General features: G+C 33.9%; 2 protein-coding genes across 2 annotated transcripts in view; both read left to right on the plus strand.

The window, feature by feature from the left end:
* Positions 1-11987, plus strand: part of LOC127865679 (uncharacterized) — a 459001-nt gene extending 447014 nt beyond the window's left edge. The window contains exon 10 of the transcript XR_008042730.1: positions 9945-11987. The gene's annotated coding sequence lies outside the window, so the exon portion shown is untranslated. The remainder of the gene's footprint in view (positions 1-9944) is intronic.
* LOC127865681 (uncharacterized) overlaps positions 1-11987 on the plus strand; it is a 72739-nt gene extending 60752 nt beyond the window's left edge. The window contains exon 6 of the mRNA XM_052405604.1: positions 3323-11987. Coding sequence (XP_052261564.1) covers positions 3323-3564 — 242 coding nt within the window. The 3' untranslated portion in view covers positions 3565-11987. The remainder of the gene's footprint in view (positions 1-3322) is intronic.
* Positions 11988-20897: the final 8910 nt, after the last annotated feature.

The raw sequence follows: 20897 nt of genomic DNA on the forward strand, positions 1-20897 counted from the left end.
GCTACTACAACTTATAGCCCAAATAGGGGGGCATGCATGTTTTACAAACAGCCCTTGTTATGCTTATAATTTCAGGTGATATCACTGCATGGTTTTGCTTATTTAAGATTTTTAATTTAATGTTTGATATGTGATGAGGAGACTAGTTTATATCCTATAGGAAAGTTCAGCATTTACTTAAGATTTATGCTAACTGTGACTGTGTTTTCTCTACAATTGTTGCTGTTTAGCTGAAATTGCCTTGACAATTGAAGTCATCCATTTATATATAGTGGATATCGGTGCAAAATGTCTCTTAATTCTACTAAAATATGATCTGTTTTGTCAGGTGTGTTTTCATAATGCATATCAGGCTTTTCAGTTCTGCCACTTAATTTTTTAGCTCACCTTTGCATTTTTTAGCTCACCTTTGCATTTTTTAACTCACTTTTGCATTTATTAGCTCACCTTTGCATTTTTTAGCTCCACTTTGCATTTTTAGCTCACTTTTGCATTTTTTAGCTCACCTTTGCATTTTTTAACTCACCTTTGCATTTTTTAGCTCACCTTTGCATTTTTTTAGCTCACCTTTGCATTTTTTAGCTCACCTTTGCATTTTTAGCTCACCTTTGCACAGGTTGCTCTGGTTGAGCATTTGAAATTGTTGTTTGTCCTTCTGTTGTTCCCCCGTCATGGGTGGTCTTTGCCTTGCTAACACTCTAGATGCCTCATTTATTGCCCAATCTGTACTGAACTTGGTCAGAACATTAGTCATTATTATATTTCAACCAAATTTCAAAATATGTTAGATGTGGTAAAAAATTAGGTCACTAGGTCAAATGAAAGAAAAGGCTCTTGAACCTTATATAAATGAAATATTGTATGAGTTCTGGGTATCATGATATAAAAAATTTTAGGTTACTAAGTCAATTGAAGAAAAGGCAGGTGGACACTTAAGAAAACACATTTATTGCCTAATCTTCATGAAACTCTGTTAGAACATTTGTCCTTATAATATCTCAACCGAATCGGTCACGAGGGGTCAAAAACTGGGTCACAAGGTAAAATTCAAGAAAAGGCTTGTGAATACTCTATAGGCCACAATTATTGTCCAATCTTGTGAGACTTTGTAAAAATATTTATCATAATCATATCTTGGCAAAATTTAAAACTGGTTCATGTGGGTCTAAAACTTGGTCACAAGGTCAAAAAAGTATAAAATTACTAACACTACATGCTCCAAACAGGTGAGCGCTTATGGTCTTTAGCCCTCTTGTTTAGCAAAAAGCATTAAAAGGGTAATTTAATAGCTTATAATTTGAAAATTTGGGCTTTTGTATACATTAATAAAATCGATACTGTGTGGTTACTTATGTGTGAATATTTATCAAGAACTTCATCAAACTGTTGTACAGAAAAAATATTTAATTCTAATATATATGGCATGATGCACATCGATTTTTATAGATATCTGGTAATACCTGGCCTAACATCGAGAGATTGCTAAGAAAACAATTTATTTTTAAGAAACTTAATTAAGTTTTCTATGAAAATAAAAAGAGGAGTAAGAGCTTTTACAGTTGCTTGTATGTTCTAGTTATCAGTATGTTCTAGTTATCAGTATGTTCTAGTTATCAGTATGTTCTAGTTATCAGTATGTTCTAGTTATCAGTATGTTCTAGTTATCAGTATGTTCTAGTTATCAGTATGTTCTAGTTATCAGTATGTTTTAGTTATCAGTATGTTCTAGTTATCAGTATGTTCTAGTTATCAGTATGTTCTATATCTATTCTAAAATGTGACTGAAACCACTTTAAGCTACTGTAAAAAAAGTAAGTTATAAAAAATGCAGGATTGTGCAGTGCGTCTCTCTAAAAATCACGCATCACTTATAATTTATCGTTAATGTCTTGACATATTTGAAATTTATGGAGAAAAATATGCATGACAAAATAAGTAGGACAAAGTAAAGAATGTGTCCAGCATTGAGGCTAATGCAACCTGAATGCCAGACATAGCACAGTGCATTGACCTGCAGCTTTGTTGCACTAACTGGTAATGTCATTAATTCAGACAAAAGGGAATAAAGCTTTTGATGTTTGTAATTTTCAAGCCCATGCATCACATTAAAAGGTGATTCACCTCTTTTTTTTTGCATAATATTAAGGTATCTGTTGTAATTAATTTAATCATTAATTTGACTTAACTACATAGTGTGATTTGAATTAGAAAGAATAACATTTATTTTAGTTTTAAGTGATAATTATGTCTTAAATATCAATCCACCATGTGTGACATATAATGCACATGCATTAAGCTTTGTGTTCCCAGAACTTGGCTCATTTCAAAGTAGAAGGGTACTGCAATGCTACATGTTTTGGTAGTAGAAGGGTACTGCAATGCTACATGTTTTGGTAGTAGAAGGGTACTGCAATGCTACATGTTTTGGTAGTAGAAGGATACTGCAATGCTACATGTTTTGGTAGTAGAAGGGTACTGCAATGCTACATGTTTTGGTTTGCTCTGTTAATCCACTCACAGCTCATTTCAAAGTAGAAGGGTACTGCAATGCTTCATGTTTTGGTTTGCTCTGTTAATCAAATCACAGCTCATTTCAAAGTAGAAGGGTACTGCAATGCTTCATGTTTTGGTTTGCTCTGTTAATCCACTCACAGCTCATTTCAAAGTAGAAGGGTACTGCAATGCTTCATGTTTTGGTTTGCTCTGTTAATCTACTCAATATTTGCTTATTTCAGCTCAAAGTGGCTATTCATTCTAAACAATATTTTGTATGCACCGTAACTACAAATATGGCAACAAAATAATTAAATGGCTCTGCTAAAAAGTCATTTTCCTAAAGACTGTAACAAATACATAAGTTATGCATACATATTGTGTTTAATAGCTTTGCACAATTTACCAGTGCATTAGGGTCCTGTCGATTTCGAAAGGCAAACAGCAACAAGCAGATTTGAGTGAAACAATTCAAACTTAAAACTACAATTAAACTTAGACAATCTTAACCTTTCTGGGTCAGTGTACATTATTGGGCTTGCAATTAAGGAAAGTGATTGCTGCTCTAATATTCTGATCCAGGATTGCACTGTTTGAGATTAAATATACCCCTGCAAACAATGTTTGGTTGTCAGTAAAAGTCACTTGGCAGTTTGACAAATTAAATTGAGACTTCAAATATGTCATCATCATGAATAGAAGATGTAAAGCACACTTCTTTCGTGCCCAGTGATCCTTATATTACATAGCCCATTGATAAAAATAAATGTGCAAAAGCATGAAATTGAAGGAAAATAACATCTTTTATTATTTCATTTTCTGTCTGCAGACCGTCAAGGCCTGAAGAATCGAGACAAGGTGAGCCGCCTGCAAGAACTGCTGATCCAGGCCCTACAGAACCAGGTGGGCGCCACGCACCCCGAGGAGCCAGGCCTCTTCCCCCGGGTGCTTATGAGCATCTCCAGCCTGCGCGAGCTCGGCGTTGAGCACAGACGTATGCTGGGCAGTCTCAAGGGGCAGATCAACTTTGCCCATGACCTTTATGCAGAAACCTTTGACCTGCTGAGCTAGTTTTGCAGCAGTGTTTACAATCGCTGAGTGTTTATGTTAGTTTTTGAAGTCATTTATGATCCTATGTTTGAATCAGTGTCTCAAGTTTTAACTGGTTCTTGTTCTTTCTCTCATTTATCGCAAGTCACAAAGTGAAGCGATGAAATCACAAATCATTGATATCATAAGCTTCTTACAATATTGTTGTTGTCATTGTTATTATTGTTTTTTTTTGCATTATGTATTTATTGCTGATCATTGTCTTTGATCCATGATGGCATATATAATTGTTTATATGGTTTTTGTACTTTTTCTAAGGTGATAACTCTGTGTCCCTACAAAGCATATACAAAGTGGTTTTTTGTAGACTTGCATTCTGAAAAGGAAAGTGTTAACTCCTGAGTGAGGCAATATCACGCAGTAGAACAGAAATTACACAATTAAATTAGGTCTGCAATATATTAACATTTGCATGGTATGTAATGTATATATACAGCAATCTTTTGCAGTATTGTCCATGTTTATGCAGTCATTCGAAATAATGGTAAAACAAAATTATGATGAATTAGAACAGCCAAAATAATCAGCTTACACAAGCAAAGCTTTCCTACTTTATTTCATAAATGTCTTCAAATAAGGTTTTTTGATCTCTATTTAAGCAAGTTCAATCATGAATATTGAAGTAAACATGTTTTTAATAGATTCTATTGATTCTGTGGAAATACTTGTTATGACATGTATTGTATTATTATGAACAAAAGACAGTAACATAATTTGCCCCATCGGTGCAAAAAGGTTTTATGTTACATTGAAATTAGAAGGCAAATGGTACCTTTTTGCACTAATGAGGCAATATTACACTGTAACTCAGAATGTTAGTATTTTGTTCCAGCTTAGATTTAAATGTCAAAGTTGAAATGTTAATGTCAAACAACGTTTGATTTAATAATTATTTTTAGTTCTTAAGAAGCACTACCTGATTTATCTTGTTGTCGATCAAACTTGTACATCATTTGAGCAGATGGTAACTGATGATGGTTTCATACTTCCATCAAAACTTTATTCTCTCTTGAATTTTAGATTTCTTTTTATGCAGTTATTGACTAGACAGAAAATGCTCTAATATTTACTGGTAGATAAGCTTATTGACTGAGGCACAGTGGTCAATTATTAAACTAATAATACACATGTAAGGTTTAACTGGTGTTGCACACACTTGTCTGTGAAAAAGAATGCAAAAGGGTAGTCAAAATGTGTTATTTATTAATGATGTCTTTAACATGACATCTAATAATGCCTATGGTTTTCTTTGCACTTACATTGTTTTGAGCATGTAAAAACGGGGGACAACACCAGTTATTTTTTATATGACCACTATCTTTCGTAGACTTCTATCATGTTGATTAATATTAAAGAAATTAATAGTCTTTTGAAAAACTTGGTTAAGTGGGGGCTTAAAAAAGATTTAAACAAAAATACTATTATGTTAGATTTTGTGAAATGATTTTCAATTATCTATGCATTTGTGTTTTGTTCTTCTTTTTTGTAATCATGTTTTGTTGTTTTGTACAGTTTAGTAGATTCTGTCAAAATAATTATGTATTCAGTAAAGAAAAATGTTGTTTTTTTTCTTAATTTTGTATCATAATATTTGGACAAGGGTAACTGACTCACTGATTAGAATTTCTCTGCCACACACAAATAAGTCTCGTCAGTGTGGCTATACTGTGTTCAGATCACTCATAATTTGTATTAATGTACAGGTACAGTTCAGTCTATGGAGACAAAGCAGGTAGTCAGGCTGCTAAGCAAAGTATGGGGCTGCATTTCTTTAATTACATTTGCATCTGCCTTGCTCTGGGAAAATGGGGTTTAATGCAATGTAAAGTATCCCTGCAGATTAGCCGGTGCAGTCTGGGAAAATGGGGCTAAATGCAATGTAAAGTATCCTTGCAGATTAGCCGGTGCAGTCTGGGAAAATGGGGCTTAATGCAATGTAAAGTATCCTTGCACGTTAGCCGGTGCAGTCTGCAGAGGCTTATCAAGGACAACACATTTTGCTTTAATGGAATTACAGTATTTGTATTTGTTGATTGGAAGTCTCTTTAAAGGCAAAAAGTTTTGTCCTTGGTGAGCTTGGGCTGACTTTATATGCTAAACTGGGACGACACTTTACGCACATTCATTAAACCAAGTTTTCACAGTGCAAGGCTCATATGGATTTAAGTATGATTAAAGGCATCATAGTGTCACTGTTGCTGCCAGATGTATAGCATGAAAACTAAAGGCATCATAGTGTCACTGTTGCTGCCAGATGTATAGCATGAAAACTAAACACTCATTTATACTCTTAGGATTAATCTTATATATTTCCTTCATGTTTGATAATTTGTGTTCGCGCAATATTATGTTTAATCAAGTGTGTTTAATTTAACCATAGATATGGTTTGGTGTGATTCTGTTTTATTGATTTTACTCAATTCCAGTACAGAAATAAAATAATATCAGTGCATAAAGATTAATGTGATATTAATATTGCTAAGCTATTTAAAGTGTTTAACCCCCATTTTATAAATGTTGAGTCTCAATATATATTAAGTTTATAATTTGAAGTGATTAATGGATGAAGATGAAGAGTTATAAATATTGCTTCTATGCCTCTAGTCAACTAAAACCAATACATAACTAAGTTAATAATAATTTTGTAAAGCATAGAGCTAAACTCTTCCATACCATACTTTGATAAACATTTACATGTTGCATCATCAGTGGTCCTGTCCACCATTATGATATTTTACTGACTTGCAATTGCGAGTGCTATTTTGAAGAAGAGATTATTTTTAGTAATGGGATGCAACTCTTGTCATTGTTTTGATTCAATGAAAGTGTAAGTTATCTTTCCTACTAGAAGAATTGTAATATGACGGTAATAAGAACTATTTTTATAATAAAGGGAAACAACTTAATTTCAAAAATATAAATAAATTGTGCAACTCAGTTTCAATACTTCCATACATTTTGTTATTGTTTAGAGCTTTTTAAAGATCATTTATATTCTAGGATATCTTTTTATGTCTTGAATCATGTTGATTAATTTGTGCTGTGAAAGTTGATACAATGTCACTATATGTATATAGTAGAGGTAGTGCAGATGTTTTCTATTTATTTATTTATTATTTTTGAGAAGTTAAAACTTGAATGCTTGTGAAATATTTATTGTTAGAAAGGAAACTTAATGTTGATTGCTATTTTACAATCTTTTGTAAAGATGTTGAGATTTATCCAATCTTTTATACACTGTTGTTTTTGTACTTGTTAAGTCTACCATTTTGTTGTCCTGTTTTAGTTCTCTCAAATTCAAGTCTTTAATTTATAGCATAAATTCAAGAAGACATTGATGTTTTATAGCCAAAGTATTTTAACCTGTTTCCTTGTTGTATTGTGTTTAGATTGTTTCCTCTAATTCCATTTTTCAGACAATACATTTCTGTTTAAAAAACTAATAATTGACTGCTGTTGTTTTATATTTTGCTTTTAATGTTCCAGTTTTGAAAGTTCACAAACGCTTAAGTGCAAAATCATAGCAAATTAGTTGTATAAGATTTAAAGAACTAATGTTCAACAAAATGTGTACAATTGGATAATTTTTACCCTAATTTAAAATTGTCGGAAGGTGTATATGTAATTTAAAAAAAAGCAAAATGATAATAAATCAGATATGGACAGAATATTGCAAATATGTTCGTTAAAAATTGTGTTTAGGTTAGTGCATTTTCTAACAAATAACTATGATTTAATCATTGCTTATCCTGAGATTGCCATGTAAATGTTTCTGAAAGTGTCATGTCAGCCAACCTAGTGTCTGTATTTGTCCTGGTGCTTCATATACATCCTCATGATCCTATGGTTACATATCAGACACAGACCTTGTGGTTTTAAACCCATTTTCATGTTGCTTCTTCTTACTGTGACCATGCAAAATGTACTGTAAATGTTCTGTTGTGACTAAACAAAACCGAAATTTTTGCATTGATGATTGTACATTTTTTGTGCTTTACTTATTATTACGGTAATTTTTATCATGAAATGTTTATCTATTGTCACAATTTATGTTTTTATTGTTTATTTCCGCTTTTTATACAAAAATGGTTTCTACAGAGTCAGACATGGTGCTTGGATGTAGCGGATATCGTCCTGCCAATTTTTATTAATCATCCTTGTGTTTGACTTTGTATCAATTTTATTTTTCAAGATGAATATGTCTATATGTCATATGACATTTTGAGTGTAAATGTGTGATAATTATATGACTCATGTTTTGTTAAAATGGGTTTTATTCCACATGCAGCCAGCATAGCTCAAGACCAGCCTGCACAATTGTGACTGCTTCTTGTTGGTATTTACCCTTTGCATGCTGGGAAATTTGTCGTCTGCTAAAATGTTGTCTGATGAATTTCTAAAATTAGCATTTTCTTCTATTTTTTTTCAAAGAATACTATCAGAATAGCAAAAAGTTTGGATCCTGATGAGACGCCACGTTCTGTGGCGTCTCATCTGGATCCAAACTGTTTGCAAAGGCCTTCAAAATTCGGTTCCCGCACTGAAAGAGTTAAAGTCAGGCAATGTTTTGTGGTCTCATTAGGGGACATTATGACTCCTTATCAGAGTATACAGATTCAGAGGCATATCTGGAGCTACTCTGTTCTGATATCGCCTTATATGTTATAAGGCCCATTTTTGTGCGATATGAATCATGCTATGCTTCATTAGCAAGCTACAATTATTGTTTGATCATTGGTTATATATTTGTTCAACATCTGCCAGATGTTCATTAACATTCTGTCAACCCATGGGTAATGATTAATAAACATTCGATGTATATCATGCTTGAGCATAAAACAGTTTTATAAAGGCATCTTTAAAAAAAAGTCATATAAAAAGAAAATACTGCTAAAATGAAACACAAAACATTTTTACATTTCTTGCAATTCACAATTTCTTTTTCATCATTGAACACGAAAAACATCTGCTTGATCCACTTAAGCTGTATAAGATTTTCTGTCACCTGTAATCAATTCTTAGTGCGGAAAAGGAAGGAAACAGATGTTTAATAAAAATATAAATAACATGAAATAAATTCCTGAGAAGAAAAAACATTATTTATATTAATCGTAATTATTGAGGTTTATTTTCAAAAAATTGAAATTATTTGTGAATCCACTCCTTAATTGATTACCTTTCAAAAGGTACCACCCATGCATCATTTTGTTTGTTTTTCTTGTTTATTATCATTGTTGTTGTTCTATATTTTTATTAGTGTATGGTTTTAAGGTTCACTGTAGTGCTGTACAAAACTTGCTTTGCTGCAAAACATTACACCAAGTGTAAATGCTTTTTAGTTGATGCTTTTTTCACACATCTCTCATAAATATTTTATTGCATTTTGTGCATTGTTTGTTGCACTGCATTTTTCAAAGTGTGTCAATGACAGAATTCCATTTGCAGTAGTGGTAATTAGAAGTTTGCCATCATCGGGTTAATAAGCTCACTTGGATTGTTTTACAAATGGTTGATTGTTTGAGGTTTCAAACAAAAATATTTTTATTTTGTTAGTGGCATAGTTATGGCAGTTAAACAAGTAGGTTGTTTTGCAGAATGAAATTTGAATAGAGTTAATGAGTCTGATAAAAAGAATTTTCTCAAAGTTTTACATTTCTGTGGTATTTACAAGTTTCAAACTGGCATGCACATATTTTTGAGCTGATTCACAGACACACACACAATCATCTTTTAATTTGTTATTTATCATATGCACAAAAGTTAAGGATTATTTTCAATGAGAAACCAAATCTGTGTGATTGAAAGAATAGATTGTTTGTTTAAAAAAAAATGTCTGACCAAAATATTTTTTACAATTGTATTAAACTAATATTCATGTAAATAGTTTCAGCTTAGAAATATGAGATGTGTGTAGTTTAGGTTGTGTTTACAACAAAGTGGTTTCCTGCTTGGCAAGAAAGTAAAAATGTAAAGAAAAAGTGTTGGTTTTAACCTTAAATTACAATATCATTAGATTGTTTATGCTTGAACATCCTATTTGTTTACTGTTGAGAACTTCTGTGCTGATTACATACTGACATATAAGGCAAAATTTGTAACCGAGACTATTCACCATCTTGGGATTTTATGGAATAAGTACTACCAAGGTATTGACAAATTAGCACGAAGAAAAAAATCAATAAAAAATCAGGATTACAAAACAAAATCATTACAACTTCATTAACGCTTTTATTCGCGTTGCAATATCCTCTGCATAACACCATTAATTCATGGCATTTCTTTAGTTTTCATACTTTATTTGGCCAAGCCAACTTGTACATGTTACATTGTAATAGACGAAGGTGCTTGCTGTGATGGACTTCTGTTTCAAAAGTGCTCATTATGTACGCAGTTTTTCACTTCCATGGTCACTTACTTGCTTTCATGTTTATATAAAGTGGTGTTTTTTGAAATAATTTATATTAAATAACACAGCATCCACCTGAACTCTTGAAGAGACTTAGGAGCATCCAAGTTTATTAAGTTTTGTGCATGTTTTGAAATTGAAGTAATGTATCTTCCCTGTAAATTTTAAAGTATTGCACCAGAATTTTCAAATAAAGAACCATTTTTAGACTGGGATCTGTTCTTAAATTTTCACAGTCAGGTTTGATTTTTGTTGACATAGAAAATAATTTGATTCCAAAGTCGCATTCATGCAATTTAATGTATGTCAAAGTTTTGCTGCGGAAAATATTAGAAAAATCAGCGCCTAATTAACCTGAAACTCAAACAAAGTAAATTTCTAACCAAACATAACTATGCATATTTGTTGCAGGCTGTACAAAGGAGCCTTAGACAAGGTGGAATACAGAATTAACATGCATTCCAGCTTCTATTCTAGGTTCTTAATGAAAACAGATTAAATGAAAAATAAGGATGCAATATAATTTCTTTAGGACTTTTCCGTGCAGGAATCAGATCAAATTTTTTATATCAGAAAAAAATAGCAACTCATAACATATAAGTAAGAAATAACATTTATTTTGGGGAGTTTTCTGTGCAGGAATTAGATTGGATTGGTAATGGTGAATTTGACATTTTTACATTTTATAAAGCTTCTATCTTTCAAAATATCTCTTTTCTGAAGTTGTAGGCAAGAATTTATTTAAGCGATATGCTCTCTGATTTGACGTGCATGCAAACTGTGTGTGAAAGCATTCATTATCGTGTGAAGACATAGATGTAGACTTGTATAGGTAGTCAAACGTGAAAATGGAGTTCTGACTGCAAATGTGTACACTTCAGTATCAAAATGTTTTGTATGAGAATCTAAATGACATTTTTCTGTATTATCTATGAATTTCGACTGAGATTAGCTCAAATGTTTACTATAATATTGGGCTGACAGATTAATAAAAAAAATACAGATGGCTGATTGATTGATTGATTGATTGATAGATGGATTGATTCCTATTTTCCCTCCAACATTAAAAAATTGATTACAAACATAGTAATATTGTTAGCAGACATTACTAGTAGTTTGCAACTGATGTCAATTTGTAATTGATGAATATTTTTATGACAGGTATTTGAATAATCCTGGTTTATCCAAGCTATTCCTTAAGTTTGTTTTTGTTTAAGTTTGTTATACCAAAACTTAGTTTTGCTGATATAAGTGTGCTTGAAGAATACATGTTTCTTGTATGTGATTTTTCTGCAATGTTCTTGACATATCAACCCCGAAACTTGTTGTGATCTTTTTAGTCAAATTGTAGTTGAAAAGCTGTCCACTTGATTTTTGTATTGTAAACTTTTAGAAGTGCTAATTTGTGGTTTTTGAAATTTTGTGTCTGTATGCATGTGTTATTTAGCTGATAGGATTGGTGCATTTTTGTGTATTTGTACACAATTTATAAAATATGTAAACACACAATTCTGAAGATACTCACTTTAAAAAGATTTACTACATTTGTAACCAAAAAAATGTAAACATATTTAAAAAGTATTTGAAATTAGTGTAAATCTTTATTTTATAGATTGCATTTCAACATGTGATTTAATAATATCCATTTTGTTTAAACTGAATATGCAGCATACCTTGGAGATACGTACCAGTGTTAAAAGAATTTCACGACATTTATTTATATTAGTTTGATTTATACAATTTCAAACCATATTTGTAATTATCAAAACCAGTGTGTGCGCGTCTAGTTGTATATAAGTTGTGGTCACAGCTCACGGTGTTACCCACCAGTGTCTGTTGGCTGTTGTGTGGGTTTATGGGTGTTGTCTACACTTGTCCTGCGTCAACCCTCTGTGTCAACGTTAGAATCTCAACATTGTCTTGTCGTTGTTTGACCAGCAACAGAAGTCCAGCAAAATAAAACTTCCATTTTCAGCTTGCCATGTGTTCTGTTGATTTTTGCAACCCATTTATATGTTGTCTTTGCTGAACACAATTAATACCTATGGTACTACATATTAAGTAGAGTATTTTTGAAAAAATGGTGACTAACTCTTTTGAAATTCTATTAAAAATGGCTCGTGGTTAAATTTGCATGCAAACCTGTTAAGAATGGTCACATCTTACAGGGAACGTGTTCATATCAAACAGTTATATGTAGGCAACCCTGACTTGTAAAAATGGACATGAATCCCGGGGCAAATAAAAATCCTGTATGGATTTATTGCAATTGTTTGTTTTCCACAAACCAGTCATACAAGTTAACTAGGAGCTGGGGCCCATGATTGGAATGGTTTTTAATGTGCTGATCATGATCTACATTGTTTGGGGGAAAAGAAAATATTTGTTCCCACGAAAAAAATGTGTTATCTCGAAAAAATGTGTTCCCATGGGGGGTCGTTATCCAAAATGGCCGCTTAAAATAATTTTTAGGAGGTTGCCATTTAACTAAACATCCTAAATCAATCTGAAAATCAGAAACATGTATGGATGGGAGCTTGGCATTTTGCGAGCAAGTCTATACCCGGATGTAAATGGATTTCTGATAATATTAGCTTGACTTCAAAGAAAAATGAAAGCTATGCTACTCGCCCTGGCGTTGGCGTCGCTGTTGGTTAAAGTTTTTTAGTTTTTTAGCTCGACTTTTCGAAGAAAAATTAGAGCTATACTACTCGCGTCGGCGTTGGTTAAAGTTTTCGATAAAGTCAAATAACTTTAACACTATCAAAGTTAATTAACTAAAACTCGGAATACTTCTTTATGACAAGACAATTGTGTAGGTCAAGGTGCATAACTCTGTCAGCATTATTTTTAGAGTTATGCCCCTTTTTATACTTATAAAATTGAAAAATTTGGTTCAGTTTTTGTTTAGATCCACTTTATTCCTAAAGTTTCAAAGCTATTGCTTTCATACTTGCAACACTTACTATCATAAGGGGACTGTGCAGGCAAAGTTATGTAACTCTGACTGGCATTTTGACATAATTATAGCCCCTTTTATACTTAGAATTTTGAAAATTTGGTTCAGTTTTGTGTTTTGGTCAATTTTACTCCTAAAGTATCATAGCTATTGCTTTCAGACTTGGAACACTCGCTAACTATCATAAGGGGTACAGGTTATGTTGCATAACCCTGGTTGGCATTTTGACAGAATTATGGCCCTTATTTAGCTCATCTGATTGCTCAGGTGAGCCTTTGTGACCGGTCTTTGTCCGTCCGTCCGTCGTCCACATTTGGTTTGTAAACACTCTAGAGGCCACATTTCATGTCCGATCTTCATGAAACTTGGTCAGAAGATTTGTCCCAATAATATCTCGATCAAGTTCGAAACTGGGTCATGCTGGGTCAAAAACTAGGTCACTAGGTCAAAAAAAAGAAAAACCTTGTAAACACTGTAGAAGTCACATTTCATGCCCAATCTTCATGTTACTTGGTCAAAATGTTTGCCTTAATGATATGTTGGTTGAGTTCAAAAGTGGTTCCGGTCCGTTGAAAAACATGGCCGCCAGTGGGCGGGGCAGTTTTCCTTATTTGGCTATAGAGAAACCTTGTAAACACTCTAGAAGTCACAATTTTTGCCCAATCATCATGAAAGTTGGTCAAAACATTGGTTTTATTGATATCTCAGACGAGTTCGAAAATGGTACAGATCGGTGAAAAAGCATGGCCGCCAGAATTTGCGCAGAACATTTGTTTCCTTGATATGAAAGTTGATTTTGAAAACGGTTCCGGTCAGTTGAATAACATGGCTACCAGGGGGGGGGGGGCAGTTTTCCTAATTTGGCTATAGTGAAAACATGTGAACACTCTAGAAGTCACATTTTTGGCCCAATTTTCATGAAATTTGGTCAGAACATTTGTTTCTTTGAAATGAGAGTTGAGTTCGAAAATGGTTCCGGTCAGTTGAATAACATGACTGCCGGGGGGGGGGGGGCAGTTTTCCTTATTTGGCTATAGAGAAACCTTGTAAACACTCTAGAAGTCACAATTTTTGCCCAATCATCATGAAAGTTGGTCAAAACATTGGTTTTATTGATATTTCGGATGAGCTGGAAAATGGTCCAAATCGGTGAAAAAACATGGCCGCCAGTGGACGGGGCATTTTTCTCTATATGTATATAGTGAAAACATGTGAACTCTCTAGAAGTCACATTTTTGGCCCAATTTTCATAAATTTTGGTCAGAACATTTGTTTCCTTGATTTGAGAGTTGAGTTCGAAAATGGTTCCGGTCAGTTGAATAACATGACTGCCGGTGGGAGGGGGGGGGGGCAGTTTTCTTATATTTATATAGTAAAAAAAGCTTGTAAACACTCTAGAAATCACATTTTTTGCCCAATCATCATGAAACTTTGTACAAAGATTGGTTTTATATATATATCACATAATTAATGCCATAATTATTGCCCTTAGATTTTCCAAATGTTCATTACATTATACAAAATCCTTGTAAACACTCTAGAGGTCACAATTTTGTTTCAGATTTTATGAATCTTGGTCATAATATTTATTTTTGTAAGCTAAGTTTGATGTTTGGTAAGTGGGGTCAACTCAAAATATAGGTCACCAGGTCAAATCTTACAAAAACAAAAACACTCCATATGCCAGAGTTTTGGTTCAATAATGATGAAACTTGACCAGGATGTTTGTCTGGACAATATCTAGGTCAAGTTTGACGTTTGGTAAAGTTTGAATCAACCGACTCCTCTCAGGTAAGCGAACTAGGGCCCTCTGGGTCCTCTTGTTTACTAAGTAACTTTGAATATTTTGTGAAATTTTGTGTTAAGATGCACTTGACTTCTGAAGTATCAAGGCGATTGCTTTCAAACTTCAAATACTTTCTTACTATCATGAGGGTACTGAACCTGGCAAGTTGACTTTGACATTGACCTTTGAATGACCTTTAATTTTAATTCTGCTTAAATTGCCTTAACTTCTTTATTTTTGATCAAATTTGATTCATATTTTGACAAAACAACTCTTACCTGTCATACCACAATGGAGTCCACCCAAACCATCCCCCTCGGCCCACCCCAGAATCCCCCCCCCCCCCTACCAAAAAAAGTGTTGTTGTTTTTTCGTGTTTAAAAAATAATTATTCCCCACATTATTCCCCCTCTGCATCCCCACCCAAAAAGATTTTTGTTTGAAACATGGTTAAAAAAACACAAATATTTATTTTTATTATTTTATTTTTGAAAGACCGTCCAACCATCCCACCCAAGCTATTGCTATCAAACTTGAAATATTATCTTATTAGTTTGTTTTATGTCTTTACAAATGTTCAATAGATTGTGGAAAATATACCTGAACTCAGAATCGTCTATAATTTAGCACTTCTTGAAAACATAAGCGATCAATATGTTTCAATTATAGTCCTCTTCCAGTTAGAATATGATAATATTACCTTGACCTTATTGAATATGAACAATTTCCCCATGATGGCTTACGTTATACTGCCGAGCACTCGAAAAGTCGAGCGCGCTGTCTTCTGACAGCTCTTGTGTTATGGTTTCAATTTTGAGATAAAATGGTTCCCTACAAATCTGTCCGTAGTTTGTTTATTAAAAAGGTGAAGTAAATATCATATCTGTTTTATATACCGATGCAATTTATAGATAATATAAAATAGTCGGTTGAAGAGACCAATATGCAGATGCCGACATTGACGCTCGATTGGTCATTGTCGGCTCGGGTACTCCTTACATGTACCCCGGGTACTCTTAAGTATACTTTTATGTACCCCTGGTACGGTAAATATACTTAAATGTACACGGTCGATATTAGACTGTACCGGAGTTGTTTTTCCGCCCAAAATCCGATGGTATTGTTTATCTTAATTAAACTTCTCTTTTAAAAAAACTGCATTAACGTATGCTTTTTGAGAATGAATTTCGATAATATATATGCCATTTAACAGAAAATTGACAAAAAATGTGAATATCATTAATTAAAAGAAAGCCGATAAAAAAAACGCCCGATTTATGCCCGATTGGTAATTGTCGGCTCGGGTACTACTTATATGTATACTCTTAAGTATACTTACATGTACCCAGGGTACGGTAAATATTCTTAAAGGTACCCGGGAAATTAAACGCTAACTCGTTTGTTGTCTGCTATTTTTTTGTAATTAGTTACATTCACATTTATGTCAATTTTCTGTAAAATGGCCTCTATATTATCGAAACTCGTACTCAAAATGCATGTTGATACAGTTTTTTTAAAAAGAGAAGTTTTTTCAGATAATCGGTAGCGCGTTTTACGACATCGGATTTATGGCGGGAATACAACTCGGGTACAGTCTAATATCGACCAGGTACGATTAAGTATATTTTCCGTTCCCAGGGTACATGTAAGTATACTTAAGAGTACCCGGGGTACATGTAAGTAGTACTAGAGCCAACAATGACCAATCAAGCGACATTGGCGGCGTGGGCGCCATGTTATAAATTCGTTCAAGCCACGAATTTTGTCATAGCTACATTGCGAAGTTATACTTACTCCATATGTATTCGGCGCGATTGAAGCCCAGTCACCGTGCCATAATTTCCAAAATTATGATAGCGTCACATATGCACGCTACATTGAGCATGTGGAAACCTTTCTTTGGAACAAATATTCTCATCCATCACATGGCGATCTAAGTGTCAATGGTCCGTCAAAGACTCCTCTCACGCTTGGAAAACTGTGTATATTGTGAAATATTTGTTTAAAATCATATAATATTATGACGCTTATGTTGAGGGAACAAAAGCTGGTGAAAATTCGGCAACATCGAAAAAAAGCGATTATCTTTAATAAGGCTCGATTTGTCAGTGTCGGCTCGGGTACTACTTAAAGGGGCCTTTTCACAGATTTTGGCATGTTTTGAAGGTTGTCATTAAACGCTTTATATTGATAAATGCAAACATTGGATTTAAAAATCTCCAGTAAAAATCAAGAATAAATTTTAACAAAGAAAAAAAGAACCACTGACCCCAGAGTCCTGGAGTAAAAAGTCTACCACTTAGACCACTCGACCATCATTCCTGATGCAATAATTGATGTATTTTATACTTTATATAAGCAATCCTCGTAGTTTCACAAAATATTTCAACAACAGAACTTTCCAAATTATTAATTCGTTTCGCGTTGCAACGCTTTATAATTTTCAGGTTTTTACATCGTCAAACGATGCATATAATGGCTATTTTAGAGCATGGTGAATGTTCAGTATTACTGTTTCCTCACACATATCATAACTAAAGTGAAAATTTGCGAATCGGAAACAACTTTTTTCAATTTTGTCAATTTACGGAAACGTGAAAAGGCCCCTTTAATTGTAACCCGGGTACTCTAAAGTATACTTAAATATACTCCGGGTAAGGAAAATATACTGAAACGTTGTTTGGATTACCTGTATGCCAAACGCATACTGGCTAAATAAAAAAGAGATTTGAAAAAAAAGTATTTTAGTGCATATTCTGTGTGTATTAAACCTTAAAAAGTTGCACTAAAACATGTCAATTTGCTATAGTTAACTTGTGTATTGACGTCTGTTCTTGGCGCTACCTCCATAGCGTGAGCTCGTCATTTGTAAAAAAAAGTCTATTTGATTGACAAAAAAATGTTTGTTGAGACTACAGTGTATTAATTTAAACGCAACGGCTCGATGTCATTTCAAATGTAAACGGTCGGTGGCGAGTTAACATTGCAGTGAATGATCATTGAATCTTCGCTGAATCGCACTTACACTTTTTAAATATGGCATAATATGTTGAAACAACATGACAACTCTACAGTTATATTTCTGTAGTATTTAAAATAATTCAGCGACACATTGGAAAAAAATTGCCTGTTTATTAAATGATCAATTCATCACCAAAAGAAGTGAGGCCTTTGATCAACGGTTGTGTAAATGATCCGAAGGAGTTCATGTACACTTTTATGGTGTGTGATCAGCTTCGCAGGATTCGGCTGTTCAACACTTAAGCGGCCATTTAAGATCAACTTTAGACCCAAACAAAATTATCAAACATTTTCTAATTATAGACAATCCCAGAAATCGATTACTCCAAGATTATGATGATATGTACTATTCAATAAAAAAAATCTGCCTCGGTATTGAATCATACACATTTTCTTAATGAGTATATCTGGAAGTATATACTTTTTTTTATAAAGAAACAATACTGTTTTAATCAAAAGGCAGATATCTGATTTTCAAAGAAATTATATATCTCGATCATAAATCTTTAAAAAGTTCGCTAATTAACATCTCCGGATTTATTACCGCTAAAAATCACAAAGTTTACTTCAGACTTTATATTCGGAAATAACCTTTTATAATTATCTTCGAATAATAAAATTCAAAAAAGAAAGAATTGTGTTTTAAGCAAAAGGCATATATGAAAGGATTTCTTAAAAAAAATACAGCAAATTCGGCCTAAACCTTTACGTTAAGAATTTGACAGATAACAGCGTTCTACATGTCACCCATGTAGAACGCTGTTATCTGTCAACTTCTTCAGTACCAAAATTGCGGCGGGGTCACGTGATAGCCAATATGGCGGCGGTCAATTTATCGACTCTGGAACACAGGTGGAAGTAACGTACCCAGGATAGTATTTTTCATATATATATTTTTTAGGAGCCCAATATATTCAAATTAATGTATAAAATCATGTTTAATGAGAAAAAATTGACAAAGAGCCATGAAAAAAAAATCCCCACCCTCTGATATTGGAATTATAACAAGGTCATCAACTAGACTTTATTATAGACCTGTCTTCGCGGGCCGCAAACATGTCAAAAATAGCTTTAATCCAAAGCATCCCTTGATCCTACTATGGGCAATTGGACAACCTTTCAAGAAAAGTTAACTTCAAAAATATCTGTCCAGCCGTTAACTCACAGTCGGTCGAAAACCGAGCAATATTTCGAGTCCGTTTGTCAACACGAATAAATCTTCTACAGATTTTCAAACAATATTTTTTAGTTTTTGCCCCTTAATCGATAGCTCCCGTCCTATTCCTTTGAAACAACGAAGCGTGTCAAATAATGCATGCATATGCAACCACTTACCCCTAAAAACTTATTCCAATACAATCAGAATGAAAAGTAATTTCCATTTATTCACATTTATTAAAACATCGTTGTTGTTGTTGATTGCATATTTATGTGCCTGGCTCTGTCAGTGTAATTCACTGCTAAGCCGGGTTCAAGAGCGATGGCTTCTTTCGTTTTCAAGTAAATCAAATTTAGAGTTAAAACAGTTGTTGCAAAGAAAATATAACATTTTGGAATTAGTTTTTAGGGGTAAGTGGTTGCATATGCATGCATTATTTGACACGCTTCGTTGTTTCAAAGGAATAGGACGCGAGCTATCGATTAAGAGGCAAAAACTCAAAAATATTGTTTGAAAGTCTGTAGAAGATTTATTCGGGTTGACAAACGGACTCGAAATATTGCTCGTTTTTTGACCGACTGTGAGTTAACGGCTGGACAGATATTTTTGAAGTTAACTTTTTTTGAAAGGTTGTCCAATTGCCCATAGGAGGATCAATGGATGCTTTTGATTAAAGCTACTTTTGACATTTTTGCGGCCAGCGAAGACAGGTCTATGATAAATTCTAGTTAATGACCTTGTTATGATTCCAATATCAGAGGGTCGGGATTTTTTTTTTCATGGCTCTTTGTCATTTTTTTCTCATTAAACATGATTTTATATATTTATTTGAATATATTGGGCTCCAAAAAAAAAAAAAAAATACTATCCAGGGTACGTTACTTCCACCTGTGCTCTGGAATTGAGCACATGTGCTATTTATCAACAGGGTTAACACTTATGTCACATTACATAACTTAAACGAAACATTTACATCTGTTTGCTTAAATTGTCGTTAAAAATTTGCACAACCAGGCCCGGTACTGTCATACAGGGTATCGCCTATTCACATACTTCCCGTTCTGCGTCGCACAGGGACATGGAATGGTACCAATGAAATTGGAGAAATAAGCTTTACTTTAAATTCGGATGGAATCCTTGAATCACGGCTTTCGCTCTGGAAACTACTGTGAAACTCAACTAGTTGTAACAACCCACGATCTTCTTAACTTCTATGACCAAAATAAACAAGTCGATACCATCATCCTGGACTTCAGTAGGGCCTTCGACGCGGTCCCACACCAACGCCTGCTACTGAAACTTGAGAAAAAAACTACGGAATCCGAGGCAACCTCCTGTCCTGGATCTCGAACTTCCTTACCCGCCGTGAAATGTGTGTGGTCGTTGACGGGGAGAAATCACACCAAGTACCAGTGGGTTCCGGAGTTCCTCAAGGGACAGTACTAGGGCCGTTGCTATTTTTGTGTCATATCAACGGCCTGCCAGAGAGGATGAAGTCCCAGATTCGACTTTTCGCAGATAACTGTCTACTTTACAGACCTATAAACACATTTATAGAGCATGACATTCTGCACAAATAACCTTCACAAATTGGGCCAACGAATGGGGGATGGAAATTAACGGAAATAAATGTTACCTTCTAAGTTCAAAACACAAATATAGTTACTTCAACAATATTAACAAAGAAATCCTAAAAAGAGTACAAGAAAATCCTTACATTGGGATCACCTTATCTGAAGACATGGAATGGAAAACTTATATCACTAACATAACAAAGCGAGCTAACTCCACTCTTGGATTTCTAAGATGAAATCTCAGTCACTGCCCTTAGAATTCCGCAAAAATGCCTTCTTAGCACTAGTCCGCTCCAAACTAGAATATGCCAGTGTTGTATGGGACCCATTCCACCAAACAGACATTGATCGCCTAGAGGGTGTCCAGCGATCAGCCGCAAGGTTCAAGC

Source organism: Dreissena polymorpha, chromosome 2 (genome assembly GCF_020536995.1).
Source record: "Dreissena polymorpha isolate Duluth1 chromosome 2, UMN_Dpol_1.0, whole genome shotgun sequence".
NCBI classification, from domain to species: domain Eukaryota; kingdom Metazoa; phylum Mollusca; class Bivalvia; order Myida; family Dreissenidae; genus Dreissena; species Dreissena polymorpha.